This window comes from Pteronotus mesoamericanus, unplaced genomic scaffold (assembly GCF_021234165.1).
Source record: "Pteronotus mesoamericanus isolate MK-2021 breed Mesoamerican mustached bat unplaced genomic scaffold, CSHL_Meso_final scaffold_85, whole genome shotgun sequence".
Lineage (NCBI taxonomy): Eukaryota > Metazoa > Chordata > Mammalia > Chiroptera > Mormoopidae > Pteronotus > Pteronotus mesoamericanus.
The window spans coordinates 65,436,264-65,463,100 of NW_026555329.1; the positions used below are offsets into that span (position 1 = coordinate 65,436,264).

At 50.4% G+C, this 26,837-nt stretch overlaps 1 protein-coding gene across 5 annotated transcripts; it reads left to right on the top strand.

Moving 5' to 3' along the window:
• On the top strand, positions 1–26,837 carry CCDC136 (coiled-coil domain containing 136). Of its 5 annotated transcripts, none has more exons than XM_054564664.1 (19): positions 1–118; positions 949–1,056; positions 2,573–2,827; positions 2,921–2,995; positions 8,114–8,437; positions 10,885–10,996; positions 11,595–11,763; positions 11,991–12,131; positions 12,464–12,622; positions 12,911–13,081; positions 13,453–13,638; positions 15,299–15,493; positions 15,964–16,191; positions 17,631–18,095; positions 18,229–18,453; positions 19,677–19,949; positions 20,637–20,948; positions 22,753–22,859; positions 26,516–26,837. In XM_054564664.1, exons 1-18 carry the CDS (start codon positions 61–63, stop codon positions 22,852–22,854), a joined length of 3,558 nt encoding a protein of 1,185 aa, XP_054420639.1. In that variant the 5' UTR covers positions 1–60; the 3' UTR covers positions 22,855–22,859; positions 26,516–26,837. The 5 variants fall into 5 exon arrangements, with proteins under 5 accessions (XP_054420639.1, XP_054420640.1, XP_054420638.1 ...); XM_054564665.1 differs by lacking the exon at positions 26,516–26,837 and adding an exon at positions 25,002–25,485; XM_054564663.1 differs by lacking the exon at positions 22,753–22,859.

The following is a 26,837-nucleotide window of genomic DNA, read 5'->3' on the forward strand; positions in this document are numbered from 1 at the left end:
CGGGTCCTGGCCTCGCCGCTGCGGCGTCTGCCTCTGGCGGCGACGGTGGAGCGAGCGGCCATGGAGGCGGGCGCCGGGGCCGGCGCGGGCGCGGCGAGCTGGAGCTGCCCCGGCCCAGGTCAGAGCCGCCCCTTCCTCACTTTACCGCCGCTCCTTCCTTTTCCCCATCTCTCCTCCCTGCGGACCCCTCTGTCCTCCCTCCCGCAGGTGCTCCCACCGTTCCCTCCCTCCTAAGTCTTCCTCCCTCGGTCCCACCCCCCCCACCCCCACCCCCACCCCCACCCCCACCCGGGGCCCGGTCTCCATCTTCCCAAGCTGGGTCTTCCGCCACCGGCCGTATCTTCTCCGGCAGCCCCTCTCCTGAGCCCTCCTCATCTCGTCTGTGCAGCCCCGTGGCGCTGCCTGCCCTGGGGGCTCCAGACCCTGCACCCCCTGGCACCGAAGACTCCCGAGCGTGGGGCGAGGGCGGGGCGGGCGAGATCCAGGAAAGCCAGTAGGCGAGGGGAGCGCAGCAGCCCGGGCCTAGACCCCTTCCCACAGCCCCGCCCCCATCACCTGCTCTCCCTCCGCGCACCAGCTCGCCCCTTCAGCCGCTTCCTTCTTGGCCCCTGCCCTCGCTCTCATCCTTGCCTCTCTGCCTGTTCCCCTTGGGCTAAAGAGATACACACTCTTGCTGCCTGTGCAAAGGAGAGGAGCCTGGAACAGGGGGTGCCGAGGAGGGTGCAGGGCGGGGTCCCTGCAGGCCCTGCAGGTCCTGTGGGTCCAGCTCGAGGGGCGGCTGAGCAGGGGGAGAGTCGCAGTTCTGGGCAGAGTAAGCCGAGCACTTCCACCAGGATTAAAAACCTCAGGGCTCCGAAGGGCTAGGAGGCAAGCCCCCTTCTCTCCCCGGCAGCCCAGCCCGCAGCACCGCCTAGCTTCAGACGGCCTCTCCTCTCTCCCCGCTGGCAGGTCCCACAGTGACCACTTTAGGGTCCTACGAGGTGTCTGAGGGATGTGAGAGGAAGAAGGGCCAACGCTGGGCGTCCCTGGAGCGGCGGGGGATGCAAGCTATGGAGGGTGAGTTTTCCCAGAAAGCTTCCTCTCCTTCCCCCTTCCCCAATTTCTCTTCCTTCCTCCTTCCTCCCTCTGACCCTCAGGACACAGCTCTTTGCCCAGTTCACCTGAACCCCCTCCACCCCTCCTCCAGGTCAGGCTTTGAGAGAGGTTCCGGGTGCATCTCTTTGGGGCCCTAAGCGCCACCCAGTCGCGTTGTGTGCCCTGCGGGAGCTGCCAAACAGAGGAAGAGGCCTCAGATGGACAGAGCTTTGAAGCATCTTTTCAGCAGGGGGTTTGTTCTTACTGCCTCCCGACCCAGATCCCAAGCTGCTCTTATTTTGAAAAGCAGAGACGTGAGAATGTGAATTGTCTTTCTGGTGTCACCTCCACTAACTTCATATGAAAGCTTTGTGGCTTTGGTTCTGTAGTAGAGCTTCTGCCTGACAGAGATTGCCTGGGAGGGACAGGTGAGATGGCCAACCTCCCAACACGCATGTGTCCCCACCACACCCATGGAACTCCATTGTTGCTGTCAACAACCCAAGACGCTGGTCCATTTTCCAGGAGTTCTTGTGAGGTGTCCCCAGACCCCTGTGCACACACAGTGTGGGTAACCCAGCTTTTTCTAGGGGAACAAATGATTCAAAGGACCCCAGATGAACCTTAGGCTGCTGATACTGCATAAAGTAAAACCAGGGATTTAGAATTTTAAAACGAAGCAAACAATCACCATCCAGACAAGATTTTTGCTATTTAGAGGAACTGCATTGCAGCAAAGGAGGGGTGCTCATCAACCAGAGGCTGGAGACCAGCACACCCCAGTTTCTTAATGCATTAAAGGCTGTCTTTTACACACAGGCACAACCTCAGACTTCCCCCTGAAAAACTGTCTTGTGGCGTAACACCCCTGCCCTATCCCCACACACATTCAGCAGGAAAAAGGAAGGTGGACTTTGTAGAAAATTTCAGGAAGAGCACATCTTGAAAGGGCCCCCATGTCTCATCAATGAAACATTCAGAATCATTTCATTTAGGCGTTTTCTTTCTCTACCTGCTGACAGGTAATGCCTTTTTATTATGGAAGGACTAATTCCTCATAAGCCACTGGGATGATTTTTTAACTTTCTACCAAAGTCCAAACTAACTCGTGCCCTATTTGGCCTGAGTCATGCCCAGTGTCTGAATCCTTTTTTGGCTGCTTGACCCACTATCCAGAGACCAGGACTGGAAGAAACAGGTGTCCTTATGCAAGTTTCGTATGGCCGAGTCAGCACTGGGTGGCTCAGTTGGCGCAAAGGCAGTAATGGGAGGCCACCAGGGCCAGAAAGGGCCTGGAAGGGGGCGGGCTATCTCTAAACTTGACCCTCACACCTGAGGACTCATGAGTGCAGGTCCTGCCCAGGGGGTCCTTGGGTGACACCAGGTGGCACTGTTATACCATCGCTGCCCTAGGGCAATGAGTTTTAGGGCCAGCCCTCAAAGGACCCTGGAAAGGAAGTTGTCTCTGACTCCCTGGTGGGATGGGTGTCTCTCCTAGGGGAAGTATTACTCCCAGCTCTCTATGAGGAGGAAGAGGAGGAGGAGGAGGAGGAAGAAGAGGTGGAAGAAGAGGAAGAGCAAGTGCAGAAAGGTGGCAGTGTGGGCTCCCTGTCATTGGGCAAGCATCGGGGCCTGAGCCTCACGGAGACAGAGCTGGAGGAGCTGAGGGCTCAGGTGTTACAGCTGGTGGCAGAGCTGGAAGAGACCCGAGAACTGGCAGGGCAGCATGAGGATGACTCCCTGGAGCTGCAGGGTGAGTGTCCGTGACAGGGCAGGAGGGCCTGGGCCCCAAGGCTCTGGGCTCACTGGACCCCCGGCCTGATGCTTGTTCCCCCTCCCACGGCAGGGCTCCTGGAAGATGAGCGGCTGGCCAGCGCCCAGCAGGCAGAGGTGTTCACCAAGCAGATCCAGCAGCTCCAAGGTAATTCCTAGAACTCAGGCTGGAAGGGGGTGGACATCTGGGTCCTTCTGTCCTGGGGGTTTGGCTGAAGCAGAGCCGACAAACATAACCTAATTCAGCACTGTCTCCTCTTTTTTCTCTACTAGTATATCACCCTTTCTCCGCATTTCTCCATTCTCCTCTTTATCTAACTTCCTTTCTTTTTGCATCTCTGCTTGGCTCTTCTATCTTCCCCTTCCCTTTCTTGCCCTCCCATTTCACCTCTTGTCCCTGTGATTGAACTCTCTCCTCTTTCTCTCCTTTGGCTGCCTCCCTTCACACCTGCATACATCTCTTTCTTGGTTCTCCTGGTCAGTGCCTGCGGTAGGTGATCAAGATTGAATTCCAAACCAGATTGCTTTTTCCTGGCCCTCTAAGGGCACCATGGGAAGAGCACTGAGCCAATGAGACATGACTGGAGGGGACTCTGCGCATCTTCTAAGTGAAACAGATGAGAACGCTTCTTTTGTTCCCTGGGACTGAGCTGCGGCCCCAAAATCGCTTTCTTCCAACGCCCACAATTCCCTTTGTCTCTGGGAAACAGCAAGGCAGGTGTTCTACGTCTCACTGCGCCGCCAACTAAAGAGGCAGCTTTTGTTGCTTCTGTGTGCTTCCAGAAGGTTAGGGGAGCTGTCCTAGAAAACAGCAGGGCCTCTCCCAGGAGAAGGGAGATCAAGCAAAAGAAAAGTATAAATGGAGAAAAAAGAAGACCAGGAAACAGGCCTGGAGAGGACAAAGCAAAGGTGGAGAAGCAGGAGGGAAAGAGAAGGAAGATGTAAGCAAAGGTAGATGCAGGAGAAGTGCACAATTAATAGGGGAAGGCAGGGGAGAGAACGGGGACGGGTTGCACAGGGCAGAGTTTGAACATTGGTCTCAGATCACCTAGATTCTTGGGCTGAGTGCTGCCACTAACGAAAGCTTTGTGCTCTTGGGCAAGTCACTTTTCTCTTTCTGAAACTTGGTTCCTTATCTGTAAGATGGGGCTAATTTATTTGTTTAGGAACCATTTATGGAGTGTCTGTATACTTGGAGGAGCAGCTAGGAACAAGACAGACCAGATCCCTGCCCTAATGAATGTACGTCCTAACAGGGAACGGCAGCATATAAACAACATAGGTTCAGGTGGCAATAAATGCTCCGAAGGCAGGATAACAACATGAGAGAGAGATGGGGTGAGATGGGAGTGTGTTTTTGATAGGGTAGATAGGAAAGTCCCATTGAGAAGATGACATTTGAACTAAGACCTCAATAATGAGAAAGACCTGAGGGAAGAGCACATAAGGCTGAAGGAATGACAACTGCAGAAGCTCGGAGACAAGAAGGAGCTTCATCATGATTGAAGGACAGAATGAAGGCCATTGTGGCTGAGGCCAAGTGCACTGGAAGACCCTGGCAGGAGGGAGTTTCGAGAGGCAGGTAGAGGCCAGATTACAAAGGGCCTTGTAGGCCAGCTGAGAGATTTGGCTTTTATCCTAAATATAGAGGAAAGACACGGGAGGGGCTTAGCCTGGGCAGGGGTGATACGATCTACTTTACATTTTTAAAAAGAGCACTTTGGCCACTGTGTGGAAATCGGATGGAGGGAATGGAGTTAAAACAGTGAGTCTGGTCAGCAGGTTATTGCAGTAGTCCAGGCAAGAGGCCGTGTTGCTTGGATTAGAGCGATGGTTCACTGAAGGTGATTCACCAAAGATTTTGAGGGTCCAGCTTTCAGGACTCTGATAAATTGGATGGGGGATAAGAGATGTGAAAGACGACTGCCTGAAACTGGTTGGTGGTGTCATTTATTGGGATGTGAAGACTTGGGAGGCTAGGGGAAGCATTTAAGACATGTTTTGTACATGTTGAGTTTGAAATGGCTGACGAGATCCAAGTAAATATGTTAAATTGGATATATGGATCTAGAACGAGGGGAGAAATGGGAGATATAAATTTGAGAGCATTAGCATATAGATGACATTTGAATCTATGGGAGAGATCCCATAAAATCACATGGAGATACAGGAAGAGAAGAAAAAGGGGTCAAGTCCCAGAGTTACTCCAGTATGTAAAGGTCCAGTATAGAAGGAGAAATGAACAAAAAGTGACGGAGGTAGAAGGAACTACTGAAGCCTTTCATGCCCTGGAAGCCAAGAGCAGAAAATACTTAAAGGAGACAGCAGTCAACTGTGTCAAAAGTTGGTTAGTCAAGTAAGATGGCCATTTGATTTGGCAAGACGGAGGGCTCTGAGGATCTTCCAGAGAAGATAGAAGTCTGATTGGATGGGGATAAAGGGGAAAGGGGCAGGGCAATGGAGAAGGGGCGTGCAGATAATTCCAGCAGTCACGTGTGAAGAGAGGCAGGGAAATAAGGGAATAGGAAATAAAGTCAAGGGAGAGGGGGTTTTTTGTTTTGTTTTTAGATAGGACACACTAGGTCATGTTTTTAGGATGAAGGAAATGATCCAGTATAGCATAAAAAGGCCTTTGCTTGGATAAGAGACGTTCTTCCTTTCAAATAAGAATCAGAATCTAAGTGGAGAGGCAGGGAGGCAACTATGTGAGAAAATAAAGTCCTAGAGCAATTTCGACTCAGTAGGGTTGTTTCTAACATTAGGTCTCATCTAGGTGGGGAAGCGGGTAGGGAATAGTGGCTCTAAGTCTGGTGAAGGTGCCCCAATCCCCACCCCCCTCCCCGGGAATAAACAGACTGTCCTTGCGCACGCGCGCTGCCCGTTTCCGCCGATAGGGGGCGCGCGCGGCCTCAGAGGTAGCTGGTGTTGGGAGGCCGTTCCGGCCGCCACAGCCCCTCCGGGGCCGGGACCGGCCGGTGGAGGAAGGCCCCCCAGGGAGACCGATTCGGGGGGGCCGATAAGATGGAGGCCATAACCAGTAAGTGACAACTGATTTCTCTGAACTGCCGCCCGACTCCCGGATCCTTGGCCTCTCCCAGTACCCCACTGTCAACTGGCGCCCGCTCTTTCGAGCCCAGCCCCGACCCATCCCAACTCCCATTCGGGGCCAACCTAGCCAGGGGCTGCCTTGCCCATCTTCTGGATAAGCCCCTCCCTCGGGCCTGCAAGCCCCGCCCCTCAGACCACCGCAGGTCCTGCCGCTTGTGTTCCTAATGAAGAACTTTCTTGGAGGGAGACAGTCCTCCGTTCCTTCTGGACTTGAACATATCATTTTTCAAGGCTAGACCCCAGAGGAGAGCCTAAGGGAGATGTGAAGCCAAACATCAAGGGCAGAGTAGGGAAGTGACGGTTGGTCAGCCCCCACAGAAGCCCACCCTTTATCCTAATGGCCAGTTGACATGTGTCTCCCCCAGTGGCCTCTAAGTTCCAAGAGCCAGACCACCTCTGTGCTGTTCAGTGGTGGATAGAACAAGGACTTTGTTCCTTTTAAATTGGAAGGAAGTCAGAGAAGCTCAGTGAAGAGATGCTTGGGTTTGACACAGAGGTGATGATCAATTAATGATCGAATAGGCCAAGAAGAGAGAGCTGGGATCATTCTAGAGAAGGAAAGTCTGGCAAAAGATGTAACTGGAGCTGCACATGCGAGCCTGGAAGAAAAGGGTAGGAGACCTTTCCCCCTGCCTCTGAGATACCCTTACTGCTCAGCATTGATATCTGCAGTATGTGTCAAATTTTTCTTCTCATAGTACTAAGAGTTTGTTAAATTAGATGACCCCCTGCCTCATTTATGCATGAATACAGCAAATATTGATCAAGCTGCATTATATCAGTTACTATGACAAATCTTGGAGCTATAATAATAAGCAAACAGAGGTGTTCCCTGCCTTCGTGAAGCTTATAGCCAAGTAAGTGGGAGACCAAGGTTTCACACACACACATTGCAAAACTACAAGGTGTCTTGAGAGCATTTAATAGAGAGCTTAGTTTTTTTTGAGCAGGTGTGGGGAGAGGCTAGGAAAAATTGAAATCTGAATGGTGAGTAGTATGAGTAGGAGTTCAGGGTGAGAAATAAGGACAGTGTGACTTGCAGAGGGTTTGTGGGAAGGTCCTGACCCTCCCAGCCCAATCCTCATTAATTCCCTAATCCTGGTTTCCAAATTTTGAATTCTTTATCCTTTTATTTTCTCTCCACGTTTAGGTTCTAATCCCAGATTACTCATGTCCAAAAACCCTGAGATGTTCCACAGATGCTGAGAACTCTTAACGCATTTCTTTTGTAAATTAAAATTTATTATAAAATAGAGGCTTGTTGAGAAAATTCGAACAGCACCAATTTACATGATGTAGAAAGTAAACAACCCCATCACATTCTATCTTGTTCCTCAGAAGAAACTGCTCTTTATGGTTTGACACACAGATCTTTCTAGACCTTTATTTATGTCTTTGTATATTTGTGTTATGTAGTATACATATAAAATTATTTTGCAAAAATAAGATGATGCAAAATATTTTATAGATGATTTTTCTTTCTAGTGAGTATATTATGGAAGCCTTTTCATATCTTTTCTATAAATCTGCCATTTTCTTTGAAATGGCTGCTGATATGCTATTTAAGCATCATCCATTTAAACAGTCCCTTATCGATCAGCATGTGGGTTATTTCCCCATGTTTGGTTCATCATGTGCTGAACCTGTGTTTGAATTTCAGCTGTGAAATCTAAATATACATTGTTTTAGGGCCAGTACTTACCACAGGCAGTTCATAGGAGCTCCGAAGCTCTAATTTCTAAGATCCCCGACTGAATAGATGAGAATAATCTGTGTACATTTTTTTAGCCAGGGAATTTTTGAAAAGACTCAGGACATCAGTAAAATACTGTAAGTTAGGTTTGGCCTTCCCCTGCTGGGATATTCCTTAGGAGCACTAATAATACTTTTTGTTTTCAGGAGCCTAAGCTGTTACTTTTGGTGCCGCACCTCAAAATCTACTTTTCTACTACCTTACTACATAGATTCACTCTTTATTCCCTTTTTAGGTATTCTCTTTATTCCATGCCACATGCAGCTGTGTTCTCTGATGGGTTAGAGACTAGGCTGTCAGGAGTTTCCAGATACGAAATTAAGTCTGCCTTCACCTTCGTGCGTCTGGAGCAGGGTAGATTGATTAACGTATCCTCTTGACCATCCCAACCTTCGTGCTCTGCAGGTGAGCTGAGGTCTCTACGGGAGGAGATTTCCCTGTTGGAACATGAGAAAGAAAGTGAACTTAAGGAAGTAGAACGGGAGTTGCATTTGGCCCAGATGGAGATCCGGAATCTGCGACAGGCCGCAGAGGATTCTGCGACTGAACATGAGAGTGACATAGCGTCCCTGCAGGAGGACCTCTCCCGGATGCAAAATGAACTTGATGACATGGAGCGCATTCGGGGAGAGTATGAGATGGAGATCACCTCCCTCCGTGCAGAAATGGAAATGAAGGCCTCTGACCCGTCCAATAGTTACAGCGTCTCGGATTTCTCTGAATTGCAAGGTATGAGAGTGCAAGCCCTCCTCCTGGTCTGTCTGTCAAGTCAAGCAGAGGGAGGTAGTGTATGAGGAGATGGTGGAAGGTGGTCTTAGATCATGAGTTGGGAACCTCTAGAAAAAACCTCCAGGTTGAAACAAGACTCTAAGGGAGAAAACACTTACCTAGTGTCCATTGTGGTGTGAGAAATAGCACCATGGAGATGTACGCTGAGAATTCTGGGGGCTAGGCAGAAACAAATGTATTTGAAAAAATAAATTAAAAAAAAAAAAAAAAGAGAGAGAGAATTCTTTCTCAGAGAGCCGTCAGGCATTTGTTGACTCTGCTGAAGTCCTTTCTGGGAAAGACAGTTCTGGGATGGGAGTACAGGGGCCTGTCACCTTGGGAAACTCTTCCTGCTGCTCTGGCATCATGGCGCTTTGCCTGGATTGCTTTCTGGGGGGTCCTCCAGTCCTGCTGCCAGGCCCCAGGATGCTCATTTTTAGGCTCCTTTAGCCCTCCCCAAAGTAGGAGCTTTAGGGGGCAACAAATCACAAGACAGCTGGAGAGGAAGGGAGGTTATTTCTAGTAATACATGAGGTCCTCAAAAGCTCAGAGCTCAAAAGCTTCCCATGAGTCTCCCAGCTAGTTGCTAGGATTCATGACATCAGAGAGTTTGCCTTTATTCTGAGGCTAGATTGATGATCTGGATATAATGGGAGGCCTTACATTAGGCCAGGGCAAGTAGAGGCAAATCAGCAAGGAATCAAAGAAGTGCGAGGTTTCCCGGCTGTACCAAGCATCTCGGAAAGCCTTTGGATTGTTGATGTCAGGAGAGGGTGGCCAGCCCAGTGGAAAGGCTTGGGCTGGACTTACACAGGCCTCAGCTCAGCATCTCAGCTCCACTGATTCGCAGAACGAACTTAGTCTCATTATCATCTCTCTGAACCTCAGCTTCCATATATGCAAACATTGCTTAATAAAACTTTACAGCTAGATGAGATTCTGAAACAGGAAAAGGGCCTCAGGGAAAATGTAGAGAAATATGAATAAAGTGTAGAGTTTAGTTACTAGCAAGGCACCAACCTGATTCCTTAGTTATGACAAATACACCCATTGTCAGATGTGAACAACAGGGAAACTAGGTGAGGACTCTCCCAGGGAATTCTGCACTCTTTGCAACTTTTCTGTAAATCTAAAACTATTCTAAAATTTAAAGTTTATTTAAAAAAGAAAAGAAACTCTTACAGGGCTATTTTGGGAATTCAGTGAAATCTTAGTATGTTGGAAGCACTCACACACTAACTGAATCCGAGGCTGAAGCCATCAAGTTTAATGCTTAGCACGTGGTTGGTTTCCATTAAAGATTAGTTTCCTCCCTTCCTTCTATGGTAATCTGCACTATTCCAAGGACTTATGATTGGAATAAACATTCAAAATGAACTTCAGGATGTAGAAGCTGACAGATAGGCCTTGTCCTCTAATTAGAGCAAGTAAGTGTCCTTTCAGTATCAGTAGAATTTGAAGAGAAATAATTCTTAATCATGAAGAAACAAAACAGATATGGGCATTTCTATTGTTACAGCATTAAAAAGTGTTGGGCCCTGGTCGGGTGTCTTAGTTGGTTGGAGCATCGTCCCATGCACCAAAAGGTTATGGGTTTGATGCCCAGTCAGGGCGGGTATGGGAGGCAACCGATCGATGCTCTCTCCTCGCCTGTCCCCCTCTTCTCTCTCTCCCTTTCTTTCTCCCTCCCTCCCTTCCTCCCTCTCTAAAATAATAAACGTATCCTTGGGTGAGGATTAAAACACACACACACACACACACACACACACACACACGTATGTGTATACACGCACATTCACCAGGTACTTGGGGACGTGTGCTGGGGCTTCTCAGCTAGATTTCTGTGGATACCTGAGGGCGATGTATGGGTCTGGTTGAGATGGGCCCTTCTGTCAGCAGATGAAAAATCAGAATTCTTGACCACATGCAGGCCAGTGTATTTGGTGTGGTGATAAAGGAAGGTAAAGGGCCTTCAGGATGCCTGGGTGGTCTCCAAAAGGCCAGGATTGGCAGGGTGACACCTGGCAGTTCACATCTCTCAGCATTTTGTCCCAAAAGTATAATAGGAAGGTAGTCAAAACAGTTCAATGGAAACTTTAAATACAATAAACCAAATGAACCATGACAAGCTCCTAAAATCCCAAGATTCTGTGGGGGTTTTGAAGATGGCCACAAGGCAAATCTTCTGGGAGGATGAAAAGGGCAGCCTCTCGAAAGAGAACAAAGACCCATTGCGTGGAATTTTCTGGGCACTGTCTTCTAAGCCTCTGTATGTGGTATTTCTCCTGCCTCTAGAAAAAGAGGAGCTATTCAGCCTTTTGCTATCAGATTTCTAGGCAGGAAAACCGGGGGCTGGTCATCAGTGCTTCCTCCCTAGGACCTCCTCTCTCGCACCTTGTTCTCTGCAGAAGAATTGCAGCAACTGCGGGAACGCTACCGCTTCCTGAACGAGGAGTACCGGGCCCTGCAGGAGAGCAACAGCAGCCTCACAGGGCAGCTTGCAGATCTGGAGAGCGAGAGGTACAGCCAGGAGGCTAGCGGGGCTCCAAAGCACTGGGCTGTTCCCTGAGTAGAACTGGTAAAGGCAGGTGCCAGGCTAACGCGCATTCCTCTCTTCCTGGAGACCCAGTCTCTCCCACGGTGTCCGAAGGACACGGATACCGCCTAGAAGCCAGCTTGGGGATCCAACCCAGTTGTCTAGGTCTAGAGCTGAGTGAGTTCAAAAATTAGTTTTCTTCCATTCCAAGCATTGGAGGCTGGTTTGCACTGCCCTAGAGTAACTCAGAAGTGATTCCTTTGTTGTCCACATGGACTGGTGCCAGTCTAATGGCCTCCAGATTGGCGCTGGCTTGACACTGGGCCTAGCCTAAGCCCAACTGGACTGGCACTCTTACGGTCTCCGAGAGGCAAACAGAGCTTTGCCTATTGAGGTGCTGGGGACTTTGTACCATTCTAAGTGTCTTTATTTGAGAGAGAAATCACAGTAAAAGGCTCCTTCCTTTTTTTTTTTTTTTTTTTTTTTTTTGGCTAAAACGAAGGCCTCAGGACCAAGCACACTTGGCAGGGGATGCTAGGCAGAGCTCTCTCCCAAACATGGCTCTGGGGTTCTGGATTACAGGACACGAAGAGCAACAGAAAAGTGGCTGGAGTCCCAAACACTGCGGAGTATGGTATCAGTAGAGTCTCAGACTACAGAAACGGATTTCCTAGAGTCTGACTCGGAAACCCAGTTGTTGCGACAGCAGCTGCTGGGAGCGGAGGAGGAGATGCATGACATGCGAAACAAGGTAGGGGAATGCAGGCCCTTCTCGTTGTCTCTCTTACCTTCTCCTGGACTGTGCGAGAAATGTCTCCTTAGACACAGGACCAGGGCCGACAGGAGGCATGCACTATGGCAGCTGATGGTACTCTGGGATCTTGCTTGTTTGCCTGATGTAAATATTCTTCCAAGCCTGTTCTTGGAGTGCATGTGGTATTCGTAGTAAGTCATCTTCCTGTTTCATTTCCCACGCAGTGCAAGGAAATGTGTTGTGAGTTGCAAGAGCTACGGCATCATCGCCAGGCCAGTGAGGAGGAGCAGAGGCGGCTGCAGAGGGAGCTCAAGTGCGCACAGAATGAGGTGCTTCGGTTTCAGACTTCCCACCATGCCACCCAGGTAAACACGGACGGGAAGGGAGTTTGGGGAGGGCGGTAGGACCTCCGTGGAGTTGCCACTTCCACGGAGGATGAACGCAGAGTAAGGCTGTGCACTGCTGACTCCTGCCCTGCAACCAGGGTTACAACCGAAGACCAATTGGAGAAGTCACATAGCATTGCGTTCTAGGAATGGTAGTCATTATTGAGTGTCTGGTTCAGAGAAGAAACCAGACCAGAGACCTGTGGGAGCTCCTCAAGGTGTCTGCTTCTGGGAAAAGAACCCAACTGGTCTGGAGAGGGGTCGCCGTTTCTTGGGAGTAACAGTTCTATCCACAATCCTCCCCACCACAGAACGAGGAGCTGAAGACCAGACTCTGCGCCCTGCAGCAAAAGTACGATACTAGCCAGGATGAGCAGACTGAGCTCCTGAAGGTGCAGCTCCAACTTCAGGCTGAGCTCCGGCAGCTCAAAGTCATGAAATGCACAGTTGTAGAAAGCCAAAGTGAGAAGGTAACAGCAGCCAGAGGTGAGGGGCCACTTAGGTGCTAAGAGGTTTGGGGAAGGTGGTTAAGAGTAGAGAGTTAAACTAACCCAGGCGCCACCTGAGCAGCACCACGGGTGAAGAACTCCAGCCACCCTCTCGCACTGTGTTTGGTGAGAGGGCGACCTTGCGTGCAGGGCAGGGAGAAGCCCATTCTTAGACCTCAGAAGTTGATTCTGTGTCTGAGAGTGACTCAGGCAGAAGAGTGAGTGGGCTGAGGACCCCAGGAGTACTGCCCGCAGCCCCCTCCACTGTAGGAGTTACTGTGCCGGCTCCATAAGCTGCAGCTGCAGTATGAGAATGTCACGGGTTGTAAGGATAAGCTGCTGGAGGAGCAGCTACAGCTGCAGGAGGACCTGCAGTACCACAAGGCAGAGGTGCAGCGCCTCAAGGACATCTCGGACTGCTTCCAAGAGAGCAGCGAGAAGGTAAAAGAAGCTTCAGGTGAGGGAGCAGGGGCAAGGCCGAGCTGCTGTGCGTGCAAGGAGTGGTGCGCAGGAGGAGTGGGCGTGGTCGGAGGCCTGCGGAGGAGGAGCTGCCCAGTAGGAAGGTGACCTCAGAGAGTTGTGAGGCTCTCGGCTTCCTCTGATTTTAAATCAGAAAAGCGGCCTATACAATGGAAGCCCCAGAAGGTGTCCGTGTAGAGTCTGGTAGGGACTCGTCCACCTCAGGGAGCCCACGGTGGGATGAAATTGAGACTGGAAGGGCAGGGTAGGACCCTCTTAGTCTCTGCTGGGGAGCAGAGAGTGTAGCCACCAGGGTTCCAGGGATGATGGTGGGCCTGCCTCCCCCGCCCCAGAACGCAGAGATGCAGGCCCGGCTTCAGGATATGAAGCAGCTGTACCAGACCAGCCAGGATGAGCTGGAGCGGCAGAAGCACATGTATGATCAGCTGGAGCAGGACTTCCTGCTCTGCCAGCAGGAGCTGCAGCAGCTCAAGACCACCCAGCCCATCCCAGAGGATGAAGGAAAGTGTGCTAATAAGGTAACGGTAATTAAGTGAGCAGAGATCTCCTGGGCACTTCCTCTGGAGAAAGGAGGCAAGGGCAGAAGGGGAAGTCATCCATCCACCCAAGGGGCTTGACGGGCTCTTGTCCAATCACAGCCAAGTGCGGCAAGGCAGGGAACCGAGCCAGCGCCCTGTGCTGTTAACTGTAAAACAGTTTGCCTTGACCTTGAGCTGAGCCACAGCTTAGTAGGATCAGCACGTCTGGATCCAGTCTGAACACTGGAAGGCTTGCACGTAATTCCATGAGTAGTGATATCTTGTCATTTTCATGGAGAACATACACACAGGCCCATGTGTATAACTTTAATTGTTAGAACCAGAAAGAGAAGATCTAATTTTCTAGGGCAGATTGCAAATGTGTGTCAGATGGCATGGTCTTGTGCCCAGAACACCAATTGGGTATTAGAAGGACGTAGGCTCTTCCAGGATTCATTTGGTGACTTCAGAGTAGATGAGTCCTCTACACTTCATTCTTACCCTCTTTAAATGAAACAGAATACTACTCTTATCTCACTTCCTTTTAGTATTAAACCCTGGCAGTGATAAATGAAGCCTTCCTTACTCATTCTCTTTTTTTTTTCCCATAGTGTGTAAAATGCAAGTCATTATCAGGTACCCTGTGTTGAGCACTTTCAGGACTGCTGATAGGAAATGGAAAGGTGTTGAAGCATGATAGAGAACAGGCCCAAGATTCTCAAAAAAATCAAGGGACAAGTCACATTCTGCCAGAACACTCAGTAGCTCCTGCCACAGCCCACAGCAGGCTGTGTCCCCAGGGCAAGGCCTCCAGGAGACACAGAGTCGGGGAGGTTATTTTGGCCACCCCAACAGTCCCCCTGCGTTTCTACGCCCAGGCTTACATGTCCCCTCTCCCCCCATTCCCGCTGAACTCAGGAGTGCGGGCGTCCGTGCCTTGCTCGTCACCTCCTCCCCTCGGGGGACAGTCACAGCATGCAGCTTACAGAGCCAGATTTCTCTCTGGTCATAAAACAGCACCGCGATTAGTCTGATATTAGAAAGATTTAGATTTTTGGAATCATAGGATGATGTAGTCTTCTTAACCCAAATTTAGCAATAGCACATACTTTTCTAAAGATTTTAAAAGATGATTATGAGGACAAAAATGAAGAAACAATTAGGGTGAAATTAATACCTTATTGGCAAGAAGCATACTGAGGAGTAAAAACAAATTGAGGAAAATGAGAGTAACAGGAAGTAGAAATCCCACAGGGTAAGAAAACAGGGGGGGAAATGGGGACAACTATAATTGAACAATTTTAAAAAATTAAAATTAAAAAAAAAAAGATGTACACCAAAGGAAAGGGCCAGAGAAAAGGGAGACAGGGAAATGAAATGGGAGGGGCCTTGATAATAACATTGGCACTCAAAGTGCTCTCAGAAGGGACTAAGAGAAGAAATTTCAAGCACAGCCAAACGGCCGTCCCAAGCAGCCTGCTGGGTTCCCTACCCAGCATCTAAACCTGTGTGGGCGCAGTGCGACTCCAGACGATCAGCACAGGGAGGGCGGCCCTGGTAAATCTCAAGAGGCAGGAGGGCACAGAAGTATTCTGTGAGCCGCGCAGGCAGAGGACTGCCTTACGGAGTACCCTCTCTCCATGCCCCGCCCCGTCCACAGTGCGACGCCTTGCTCTCCAGACTGACAGAATTGCAGGAAAGGTACAAGGCCAGCCAGAAGGAGATGGGGCAGCTGCAGACGGAGCAGTGCGAGCTCCTGGAGGATCAGAGGAGGTTGCAGGAGGAGCAGGGCCAGCTGCAAGAAGAGCTGCACAGGCTCACGTTCCCGCTACCCAAGTGTGGTCTTCTCCAGAAGGTAACGGCGGCCAGCACGTGGCTGCTAACTGCGGAGAAGTGGCCGTGAGGAGCTTCCCAGGTGCTGTGACCGTCTTTGGGAAAAAGGAGAGGAAGAGGGGAGACAGGGACTTTTCTTTTCTTAACCAGCCACTCCTTCCTTTCTCACCAATCTCAAACCAAAAAAATTCAACATAGCCAATGAGGGTTTTACATCTTAAAATACATTTTATGCCCTGGAATCTGTCTAGCATTTTATATTTATTTAGTGCACCTGGAGAAAATATACTTGAAAGCACTTTGTAAACTACAGAATACAGCCATACGTGAGGGATCAGTACTATTCTGTTAGCAGATCTCCGCAGGAGGACTGCCCCTGTCCCCAGAGCCAACCCAGAGATTCCTACGGGGAGGGTCCCCAGCAGGAAGGAGGCAGAGGGCTTTCCATGTGACCACCAGTTCCTGCCGCCTTCCTTCCACTCTACCTCACAGAGTCAGGAGCTACTTTCAAAGTTACAAGACCTGGGCGAGCTCCAGCTGCTCTACCAAGGCATGCAGGAGGAGCAGAAGCAGCTGATACAGAATCAAGAAAATGTGTTAAAAGAAGAGCTAGAGCTGCACAAAGAGCTGCTTCATTTCAAAGAGTCTCATTTCCAGGAAGTGTTGGAGAATCCAGAAGGTTCCAAATCACTTAAGTCCTCACAATGTGGTCAAGACAAGGTAACCATAGTGAGAGGAAGGGAGACGGTATTGGGGACAGCGGGAACGGGACTGCGCAGAAGGGTCTGAGACAGGAAGGCCTGTGCAGCCGGGAATAAGGATGAGACTGGATCCCTGACCTGCCCCAGTCATGACCGCCCTGCGCTCATTAAGGTGTGGCTTTCGATACTGCTGGAGGGCCTGACCCACGTGCACGCCCCGCGGAAGCCCTGTGGACACCTAGAACAGGGATGGCCCGGAAGTCTGTAGTCGCCTGATAATTTGTCTGAATCCCTTCAACATCTCATTTTCCAGATGTGTTATATCATTTTAGGGTTTGTTTGAATCGCATGGGACTGACTCAGAAAGTATCATCCTTTTCTCAGGAGCTGGTTGATAATCGAGAAGGACACTTTTCAGTGATAAATTCTGTAACCTTTTAGTGTTCTACATGAGCCCCGTAGGGGGCCATTCGTTTCCAAGGGAAGAGTTCCTAGCATGTGGGTTTCTTGGAACTGACTCCACTGTCTTCATTGCAACGTTGAAAAGAATAACAGCCAGGTCAGAAAGGATAACAGCCAGGTCAGAAAGGATAACAGCCAGGTCAGGGGTTAGACACCAGCAGGGGGTCGTGTCTCTGAGCCTTACTGGTAGAGATTTCCATGTAAGTCTTTCAGGTTTGGGTGGTGAATTTGGCCTGAGGTCTCAGTAGGGGCAAGGAAGAGCAGGTAGACTCTTTCAATTTAGGCAAAATCAATTCATTCACATATTAGCCTGGACAGAACAGCAGGAATCTGAACTGTGAGATTTGGTGAGATTCCAGGGGCATCAGATTTCATCCTGGATAACACAGACACCAGGAGCCAGGTATAAAATAATTTCCTTAACTGATCAGATCTCATCCTGGGCATCAACAAGCAGCCAAGAAGTCAGGCTTAATGGGCCCGGGAAACATGCCCAGAGTCCAGATTCAGAATCGGGGCAGGAGGTACAGGGACTCATAGAGAGACCTTGATTCCAAGTCCTCATCTTCTGAGGAAGGAATTCTTCGTATGCTGACATTCAAGGCCAAGACTGATTTTAGAACTGGGGGTAGAGGAGGAGACTGAGTCCAAAGGTCAGGATAATGGGTACACCTGACTGAGAAAAGGGGAGGGGAGGGAGCCAGAGTGTTCTCGAGACCAACTCAGTGCAGCTCCAAGGAGAGAGGGATGTATTGAAGTGCAGAAATGGGAGCCCCGAAACATGGAGTCCCTGCCCTGGGCCGATTTTCCCCAATGAGCAAGAAACTGACCCGTGCCAGTTACCTGTAGGCTAAGCTGACAACCTAGGCTATCATGAGACTGGAGTGAAGGTGTGTGGCTGTCTCAAGTGCGCTCTCAAGACGTCTGCACCAGGAGGGGCGCAGCTAGGACTACAGCGTTAGAGTAATGATCACATCTCCCACCCACCCCCGGCAGTCCAGGATGATCGCCGTGCAGATGCAGACTCTGCAGGACCTGTACGAGACCAGCCAGACCGAGCAGGAGCGACTGCAGCGGGAGCAGGGGAGGCTCCTAGAAGAGCGGAAGAGGCTGCAGGCTGATTTGCAGCTCTGCCTGGAAGAAATGAAGTTGCTCCAAGCCCAGTCCCCTTGTATAAAAATGAGCCTTGAGTCCTACAAGAAGAGCTATGGTAGCAGCATTGATAACAGTGAGAGCTGTCACAAGAATTACGGGAGCATCCAGGCCAGCGATGAGAACTTTCTCAGGAGCTATGGCAGCAGCAGCAGTACCACTGAAACCTACATGAAGAGTTACCGCAGCAGCAGCAGCAGCAGCAGCATCGCTGATAAGGCTTGTGAGAGCAGCAGTAGCTCTGACACCTGTTACAAGAGTTACGTTAGCAGCACAGACGATGAACCTGCCGAGCCTGAAGATTTAGAGGTAAAAGCAGCCAGATGACCTGTCAGGCAGGGAAAGAAGGTTCCTGCCTTATTAAGGAAGGGTCTAGCAAGGAGAGTGGGGCGGAGGGCAGATGCTTCCCAGGGAGCTATCGTTCCTCCCTCACCCTCCACAGCACTTTGCGGATGTGGTTGCCAAGGTGCTGGTCAAGCTGCAGGGAGTGCAGGCCCTGTACCAGCTCAGCCAGGAGGATCACGACCTGCTGCAAGAGCGGATGAGGGTGCTCCTGGACCAGCAGAAGCAGCTGAAGGAAGAGCTGGATGCCTGTGAAAAGGAATTCAAGGAGTGCTGCACCGAGGGCCTTGAGAAGCCTGTTACCTCCCAAAATGACAAGAATGAGGTAACTGCCATCAGCGAGGCAGGGTTTCTTGTAGGAGTCCCGAGGGCATTTTCAGAGGCTGAGGAGAGAGGGACAGGAGCTCACTGCCTGCTCGGCGTAGCTGCCCTCTTCCTGCTCGGACAGACACAGCGCAGACCGAATCCCGGGTGGCGGGGCCGCCTGGTACCTCACTGGTGGACATGTCTCAGGTACCCACTGGGCTGGGATTTACTGCTCTTCAAGGTTCTTTGAGTAATTTCCGCTTTTCCCTTTGCCACGTCTGTTCTCTTTTGCTTTGTGCCCTAGAGCACTTCTGTAGGGTTGTATTTTTTCACTTGCCAATTTTCTGTAGTTATTTTATGTGTACTTATCTTGTCTCTTCAACTAGACTGTAAGCTCCTCAAGGACAAGGTCCCAACCCCTCTTAGATCTGTCCTAGTGCCAAGAAGAGTATCCCGCATCCACCAGCAATGGGACAGAAGGCATTGTCTGACCAAGAGGAGCCCACAGTGCAGTGGGGGTCGCTGTGTATGCAGGGGAGAGGTTCAGAGAGCCTCATGGGCCCAGGTCGCTTGGTGTCGGTACATACCAAGGACACCCTGATGTGCTGCCAGAAGTCAGGAAAGACAGAACCAGGGCTAGAGAGCAGGGTGGGGCTTGCCTCTGTTTCCAGGGTGAGGTTCAGGCGCTAGGTACACTCTCAGGAGCGTGTGACACAGTTTCCCGAGATGATTGTACCTAATAGAGAAATAGTTTGGGTGAGGTAGGAGTTACCATCAAAAATCATGATAGAAAAAAGCCCAAGATTCAGAAGGGGTAGCTCTATAGTTTTTTCCTGACAGATCTCAGTAAAAATATAATCTAAATCATCCTTTTTTGGTCATGTTAGATGTAAACCATCAGGTTCCTGAAGTGAGGAAGGAGCTCTTTGTAAAGCTGCTTTAGAGGTTCATTTCCTGCAATTTCATGTTTCCTTCCTCCCTCCCGCCCTCCCTCCCTGTTAGTTGTCCAGTGTCATTCATTTAGTCAGTGCTGGGGCTGAGATTTGAACCCAGGTAGCCTTGTTCAAGAGTCCACACTCTCAATCGTTATGTTCTACTGCTAACTCCAGCTCCCTCGTGTTTTCTTTATTGTCTGCTTGCCCACGCGCTTCAGACAGGAAATTTCTGAGGCAGGGACCCCAGGCAGGGCCAAGGTGGACCGCATAGGCCAGGCTATGGGTAACTGGCCTCCACTGCCCACAGATCAAAGAGCTGCAGAGCAAGCTGCGGGAGCTGCAGCTGCAGTACCAGGCCAGCATGGACGAGCAGGGGCGGCTTTTAGCAGAGCAGGAGCAGTTGGAGGGGCAGCTGCAGTGCTGCCAGGAGGAGCTTCGCCAGCTCAAAGAGAAGAGGTCCTCTGTTACCAAGGGGAAAAATGCCCATAAGAACACCAACAAGAATGCCAATGGGGTTAAAAATAAAAGGGTGGCCAAGCCAAGCCTGGAGAGTTCTGAGACCAACTGTGAGACCAGGCAGGTGAGTAGTGACCTCTGTAGCCAGAAGCAGAAAGGTAAGGTAGATGAGGTCCTGGGAAGAAAAGCCATCTCTACCACCATTCTCACCAGGTGAGGTATTTGTAGAGAAGCTTCTGGGGTCTCTGAAGTGTCGTGTGGTTCCGCCTTGGTAGCAATTTGGTGTATTCCCTGTTCCTGTGAAGTTCCAGGGAAAGTAGAGTATAGACCATGCATACATGGAGGTACAGCCCCAAAGGCCCACGGCTGCGAGGTTGGACGGCTGCTTTAGTTAACCCATCTCAGTTTTCTGGGCACCCCCTTCCTGGGTCACATGCTCAAGAGAAGGACCAACTGGATGAAAAGAGGAATTTATTCAAAGTAGTCGTGTATACGTGAGAGGACCGGGTGAAAGTGGAGTCACTGTGCAGGGGTAGGAAGAGCAGGTGAGGCGCAGAGCTCAAGAACCTTTAGCTCTGGCAGCTGTCTGGGATGGTTAATGGCCAGACAGACGTATTGGTCCAGAGAGCCTGGGTGTGACTACCCTCCACGCTGTGTGCGGGGAGATTGACTCGCTCCCAGACCACAGTGCTGCTCAGGCACCGTGACTAAATGGGTAGCAGAGTTTTCCTGAGATAGTTCAGCATTGTGTTGAGGGTAGGCATCTCCACAGGTGACAGCATCCCCTGCCCTGCCCTGCCTCCGCCCACAGAGCCTGGAGGTAGTGCTGTACTACAGGGCCGGCCACACAGATTCAGATGACCCACCGAAAGAGGAGAAAGAGGAATTGGAGGAGGAAAAGAGGGAGGAAACTGAAAAGGAACCGAAGGAGGAGACCTGGAATGAACTAGTTTCTGAGCCCCCAGATTCCATAGCAGTGAAGTCCACAGAAGATAAAGAGGAGGGATTTGAAGAGTCCCAAGACCAAGAGGGAAAGGAAGAAGACAACCAAGATGAAGAAGACAGCGACTCTTGCACTGAAGCTACAGAGGAAAACCCCCTCAAAATTTCTGAGAGCAGAAAGGTAATTGCAGCCAAAGGTTGGATCAAGCGGGAAATGGGCCCTTGGGCTCATGAGGTGCCCCAGCATTCGGGGTGACCGGCCGTAGGAAGGACATCTGCAGGAGTGGAGGCCAGGTTTCTGAGGTGGCCCGCTTGGGGAAGGTGGGAATGGAGACGGAATTGGAGGAAGTGGCCTCTCTGTGGGAGATGGCAGGCTTAACCCAACTTGCTGGGGACTGTAGCGCAAAGGCCACCTTTGCTGGGTGGTCGTGGGAGTCCTGCCTCATTCATTTACATGGTAGCACCTGTTACTCAAGCCAAGAGGGCGCTCGCCCGCCTCAGTGTGGTAGTTCTCTGGGGAAGCTGACAATGCAAGGCCATCGTCAGCCTGGGCTGGTCACTCGGGCCGCCTTTCCCATGGGGCCCTGTCAAGTTCGGCCTTTGTTGCTGTTAGGAGTGGGTGGAGGGCCGGTGTCACCCACTGGGCTCTGTGTATTACAAGACATGAGGGTGGGGGCCTGTAGTAATCAGAAGTGAGGAATATTTCAGTCTCTATAGCGGGCCAGTGACCAGTCTGGGGAGACTAGCCAGAATCCTAACTAACCCTTTACTTGCTGGATCTTGAGAGGTTGAGGTGGGCATATCCCAGGTCACTTACCAACAAAAATACAAAAGTATTTCTGTATTTTAACAAGCAGTGCTTCTGTACAGGTACGTACCAGCTGAGTTCCTGCCCTGGCCGAGGTTAACTGGGGGCTCTGGTTCCCCCAAAGCCTTTGAGTACTTCCTGACTAAGTCCTCAGTTTACAGTCCAGGTTCTTTCTGTCCCTCTAAACATAGGGGAAGAAAATAAGTCTTTTGTGATGGGAAGTCCCCGTCAACTTTAAGGCTGTCCTATTTTCTGGCAGTTCAGTCTGCAGCCCCGGCCGAGGAGCCGACACGCAGTCCTTGTGAACCTGTGGCAGACTGTTACTTAGGATGTGATGTGGGAGAACCGCGGCCTCTTCCCTAGTGTCATATTTCTTTGAATTCCTGGTATTCCACCACATGCTGGTTCAGAGCCTCAGAGATTTCAGAGCCTCTTTCTATATGCCAGACCTGATTTGTCCAAAGTCAAGCTCATCGCTTGCGTCTATCTATGGAGGTGGCCCTTTGGCCCAGCGGGTCCTGTATGTTCCGCAGGCAGCTCTGCTGGCCTGTGTGTTACCTCCTGCGAACGATTTTTCTCTGGAAGATTGGTGCAGGCAAAGAACTGGCCCTTCTCCATCGTTGGCTTGTTGTGCATTTTGTCTCACAATCACAGCGTTACAGTTCTAGGGGATTGTAGGGACCAGAGCCCAGAATGTTTAGAGACTTGGTGGAAAGCAGCCAGGACAGGCGCTCACAAAGGGACAGGTGGTCTGGCAAGAGATGGGCTCTTCCCAGGGTGACAAAGGATACATCCTCATCTAGAGAGCCCAGCTTTACTCTCCAAAGCTTCACCTTTCCACAGTTCCCTACAGGAAGGGTCTGGGCGCAGATCACTCCTGCTTGGCAAGACATGAGAGGGATGTGACAAGCTGAAAAGCTGGACCCACCACCCGACTTAAACCCGTTCCATTTTGCGTCTTCTGGAAGCTACCAGTGGGAACAACCAGGCCCAGGTAGCAGGGAAGAAGCCCTGCGGCTCTCGCTGACCAGTTTAACCTCTTGATCTCTCTCTCTCTCTTTTTCCCCTCTGTTTTCTCATCTTCATTATCTGTTGGATTCATGTGTTTATGTCGTTTTACGCCACCTTTCATCTCCTGGTCTGTCCTCATGCTTCTTTCTCATTTGATATGTTGCAGCCATCCCCTGCCCCCAGTCCCCCCATCTTCTCCTTGCCTCTCGTAGGCCTGGTGGTCATATCGGCTTTGCTCTGGTGCTGGTGGGCTGAGACGTCGTCCTAATGCAGGTACTGGTACTGGGTCGTCTTCGGAGGGATCGAGGGAGGGTGCAGGTTGCCCTTGCCTCCCCTCTTTCCCTCTTCTCTCAGCTACTTGCTTCTCGCTTTTGCCATTTTATGACAGGCGATACTGGGGTCTGAGTTTTAGCTCTGGCTTTTCCGTGGGCTACCGCAAAGCCCGTGACATCTCGGAGCGTGTCTTCATAACGCATAGGGAGGTGGAATGATTACTGTTGACATGGTTTGAGTCTCTTTCTTCTGGCTGGGGAATATTTGGATGGTCCCAGCACTGTTGCTGCTCTCAAAGCTGCCCAGCCACTTGGGGTGAGCTGATGTCTGTCTGCAAGGCTGGCCTGGGTGCTCTTTTTTTCAGTCCCGAGCCAAGCTCTCAGTGCTGTAAGTACCCAGGATGGCCAACTAAGGAACCGCTGCCTCCCCTGTTGAGTGAGGGAGGGGGTCTGGAGAGCTGTGACTCCCCCAGGCTCGTGTGTATGAGGGTATCCCACTCATCCTTCAACCTTCGGGAAAGTGGAAGTGAAACCCCTACCACGTTACGTACTTTCTACTGAGAAAGTTCTCTGATTTGGGGCTCTGAGCTCCAGAAAAATCAGAACAAGAATGCCAGGAAATATTTTCTAGTTCTCCGTTTATTCCTTTTGGGGGCCAGGTTCTGTTGTAATTGCTTCCCACGCTGGGCTTTCTGGAGAGAAGGTATCGGTGAAAAGTTCCCATCACCCAGAGATGCACGTGTTCTTGGGGGATGGACGCAGGTGTTTTCCCGCCACCCTCCAGCTGGCCAGTCGGTGTAATCTGGTCGGTCCGCCGGCACCAAATCCAGGAGGCGGAATGTGAAGTTGTGAGCCCCTAGGGCTCCACCTGCCTTCCAGAGCCCGTAAGCTCTTCTCTCAGCCTGTTTGGGCACCTTTCCCAGCTCCCCGCGCCACTGCCGCTCTCCCACCCTGCTCCTCGCGTCCCGGTGAGTGGGCGCGGTTTGCCTAATGGGCAGGGTCGGAGTGGCAGCTGATAGCTGGTAGCTCTCATCACTGCTTCCATTTCTCTCCTTCCTCCTCTCCCCTCACTGTGAGGCATTCCACTCACGCCCCATGGACGGTCTTCACCTCCTTTAGTGGGGGAGTCTCTCCCTGTGCTTGTTCTTCCCCTGTGCACCCCGACTTCTGAGTCCCAGGGGGTGAGACCCAGAGCGTTCATCCATAACCTTTCTCCAGCTCAAACGCAGCCAGGCCCAAGCAGTGGGAGAGGAAGGAGCCCTTGGGTAGGGTCCTCCTAGGGGAGCTTGCTATGCCCAGGACCTGGCTGCACGCCAATATGCAGCTCCCCAGCCAGGAACGGAGGCAGTTAAGGCAGGAACTGGCTGGTAGAGGGGCCAGAGAAATTGGTTGAGTCTGTCTCTGCTGCTTGTAGCTTAGTTCCAAGGAGCAAAATGCATAACCTGAATGTTTGTTTCTTCAGATGTAAGCAGAGGGTTGGTTATACAGTCTCTGCCTTCCTCGTTGAGCATCAGATGAGTACATGTGTATAAAAGTACTTTACAAATGATAAAACACTACATGAAAAGAAGAGCATGCACTTACATAATGCACACGATGTGCCATGACTGTTCTAATCACTTATCTATAATAACACATTTAAATCTTCCAACAACCCTGTGAGGTTGCTATTATTATTATTTGATGTAACAAAACTAAGGCGCAGAGAGGGTAAGTAAGACAGCCAGGAAGTTGTAAATCAGATTCTAAGCATTTAACATTAGCAACAGGTTAAAGTTCAATCCTGTTTTCCCTTATATGCCTCCTCATTTTGAGCAATTTTCCTTGGTTGCTTCCAGGTAATTAGGAAGACACCGTTCTTCTCTTGATAACTAATAACATATTATTAACTTGCTTCATGTATTGTTCATAAAACCCCTTTGCGCATCATATATGCTAAGTGATCCCTCCCCGTTCTCTACCTGCAGCTGATTTTTTGGATCCGAGACAGAATTTTTCACGCATCCCTATTAGAGATAAGCCATCGACCTAACCTGTGAAGTTTTTTTAATCTTCCTCTGGTTTCAAAATATTCCCATGCCCTCCCACCTTCCATCAGCCTCAGGGTGACAAGCCCACCCTCATATCCTCATCCATGTTACAGGTGGCGGCTGAGCCTCTCAAGTGCCGTCTCTCCAGGCTCGGAACCGGCTCATCGGTCCCTTAACAGACGATCATACAGCAAACTGTGCTGTCATCCTACTCACTTCCTCATACTCTCTCCAAGGACATGGAGAACCTTGTCAAACACCTTGATTAAGTCCAAAACATGACTTTCTCGATCTGTGTATTTGTTTATTTTACTTTTTTCAAAAATTGAATTTATTGGAGGTGACATCAGCTAATAAAATTATACCGGTGTCAGGGGTAATAGTCCTGTAACTCATCACCTGTTGACGTGTCAATTGTGTGACCCAGCTTGAAAGGAAAGCCTGACATGACTTACCCCTTTGTGATGCCCAGATCAGCCCTTTACTCAGCCAGCCTGGAATCTTGCCTCTGCCTGGTATAAAGGGCGCCAGGTCACGTTTATGGGTTTCAGCTCCTTCCTCCTTTAAGAACATCAGACTGACATTTTTAGCAATGCACATTAGGATGTACGCACCTGAGCATGTAAATATTTTTTCCTAGCTCCCTTACAGTTTTTTTCTTACATAAATTACATACCCACCTCCAACATTGTTTTGCTTCTCATTCATATGTTCTTTTTAGTAACTAATTTTACAAGTGTAGGTTTTCTTTGCTCTTTAGAGTTGGCTTAAACTCCTCTTTTCAGATGTTTTCCTCTTAAGTAAACGCATTCTTAGCATTAATGAGCTATATTCACCCTTCCCTAAAACTGTCTCTGTTACGCCTTGGCTTATGACTTATAACCCAAATTTTGTGTTTCAAGTAATGCAGTAAAAAATAATAATAAAAGTAGGAACTGTTTTCCCAAGTAAGTATTTCCTTGTCCAAGATTTCATGTTCCCTAAATGATGCTTATTGTCCCATGAATCAGCAGGACTTGCTAAGGTCAGCAGGGTCTGGCAGCCTCCGCACATGCTCAGGAAGTCAGTCAACACACCCAGTAACTGGGGGTGTTTAATGACACTGGCATTTGCCTCCCAGGGCCAGCGATCGGCTTCCTTGAATTTCTTTGAGCCAACATTCTCCATAAAGATTCTGGGCTGCCTGCACTCCGCGGTGTACTTTCCTCACTTCCCCCTCAGCCTTAACATCCTCTTGACTCTGAGTTCCTTCTCCACGAAGCGAATGAGCTGCTGCTGCTTTTCCCAAAGCCTCCCGTTGACCCTCATATTTTTGCCGTGGTATCCAATCCTTTCTCGTTGCAACCATTTGGATGCTCCGGGGTCTGGCCCCTGAGCTTGCTTCTACACACAGGAAGCGGTGTTCCTCTCACTCACGGGGCACACATACAGGCCGTGGCCTCGGGTGACACATGTAGGGTCGTTCCAGGACTCAGACCACACTGTTTCCCGCATTTACCCGGCAGGTAAGAGGGACTGGAACGTGGTGCCCCTGAGGTGTCTGTTTGCAGCACCGGTAGGCAGGGGATGTGGCTTAGGGCAGGGGTCAGAAGGCAGGGCACTCACCATTTGTCTTTGGTCCCCACAGAACATGTTTGGGATGTGGAAGCCTATGGTGTTCTTGGCTCTTGCAGCTGTGGCTCTTTATGTATTACCCAACATGCGACAGCAGGAGACAGAGTTCTGCCTCATGGAGTGATGGCAGAGCTGGGCCCGCCAAGGGGGCAGATCCCCAGTGGCTGCTACCCTCGGCTTTGGGTGCGACACCCTGTGCCAGAGCCCCCACCCACCCATGCGTCTCATGTGTCCCCATCTTCTCAGCCTCAGTCACCCAGGCTGGACAGGCTCACAAGGAGCTGCTGGCTCCCGTCTCCTGTGTTGGATAAGAACCTGGGTTCCTTGTAATTAAA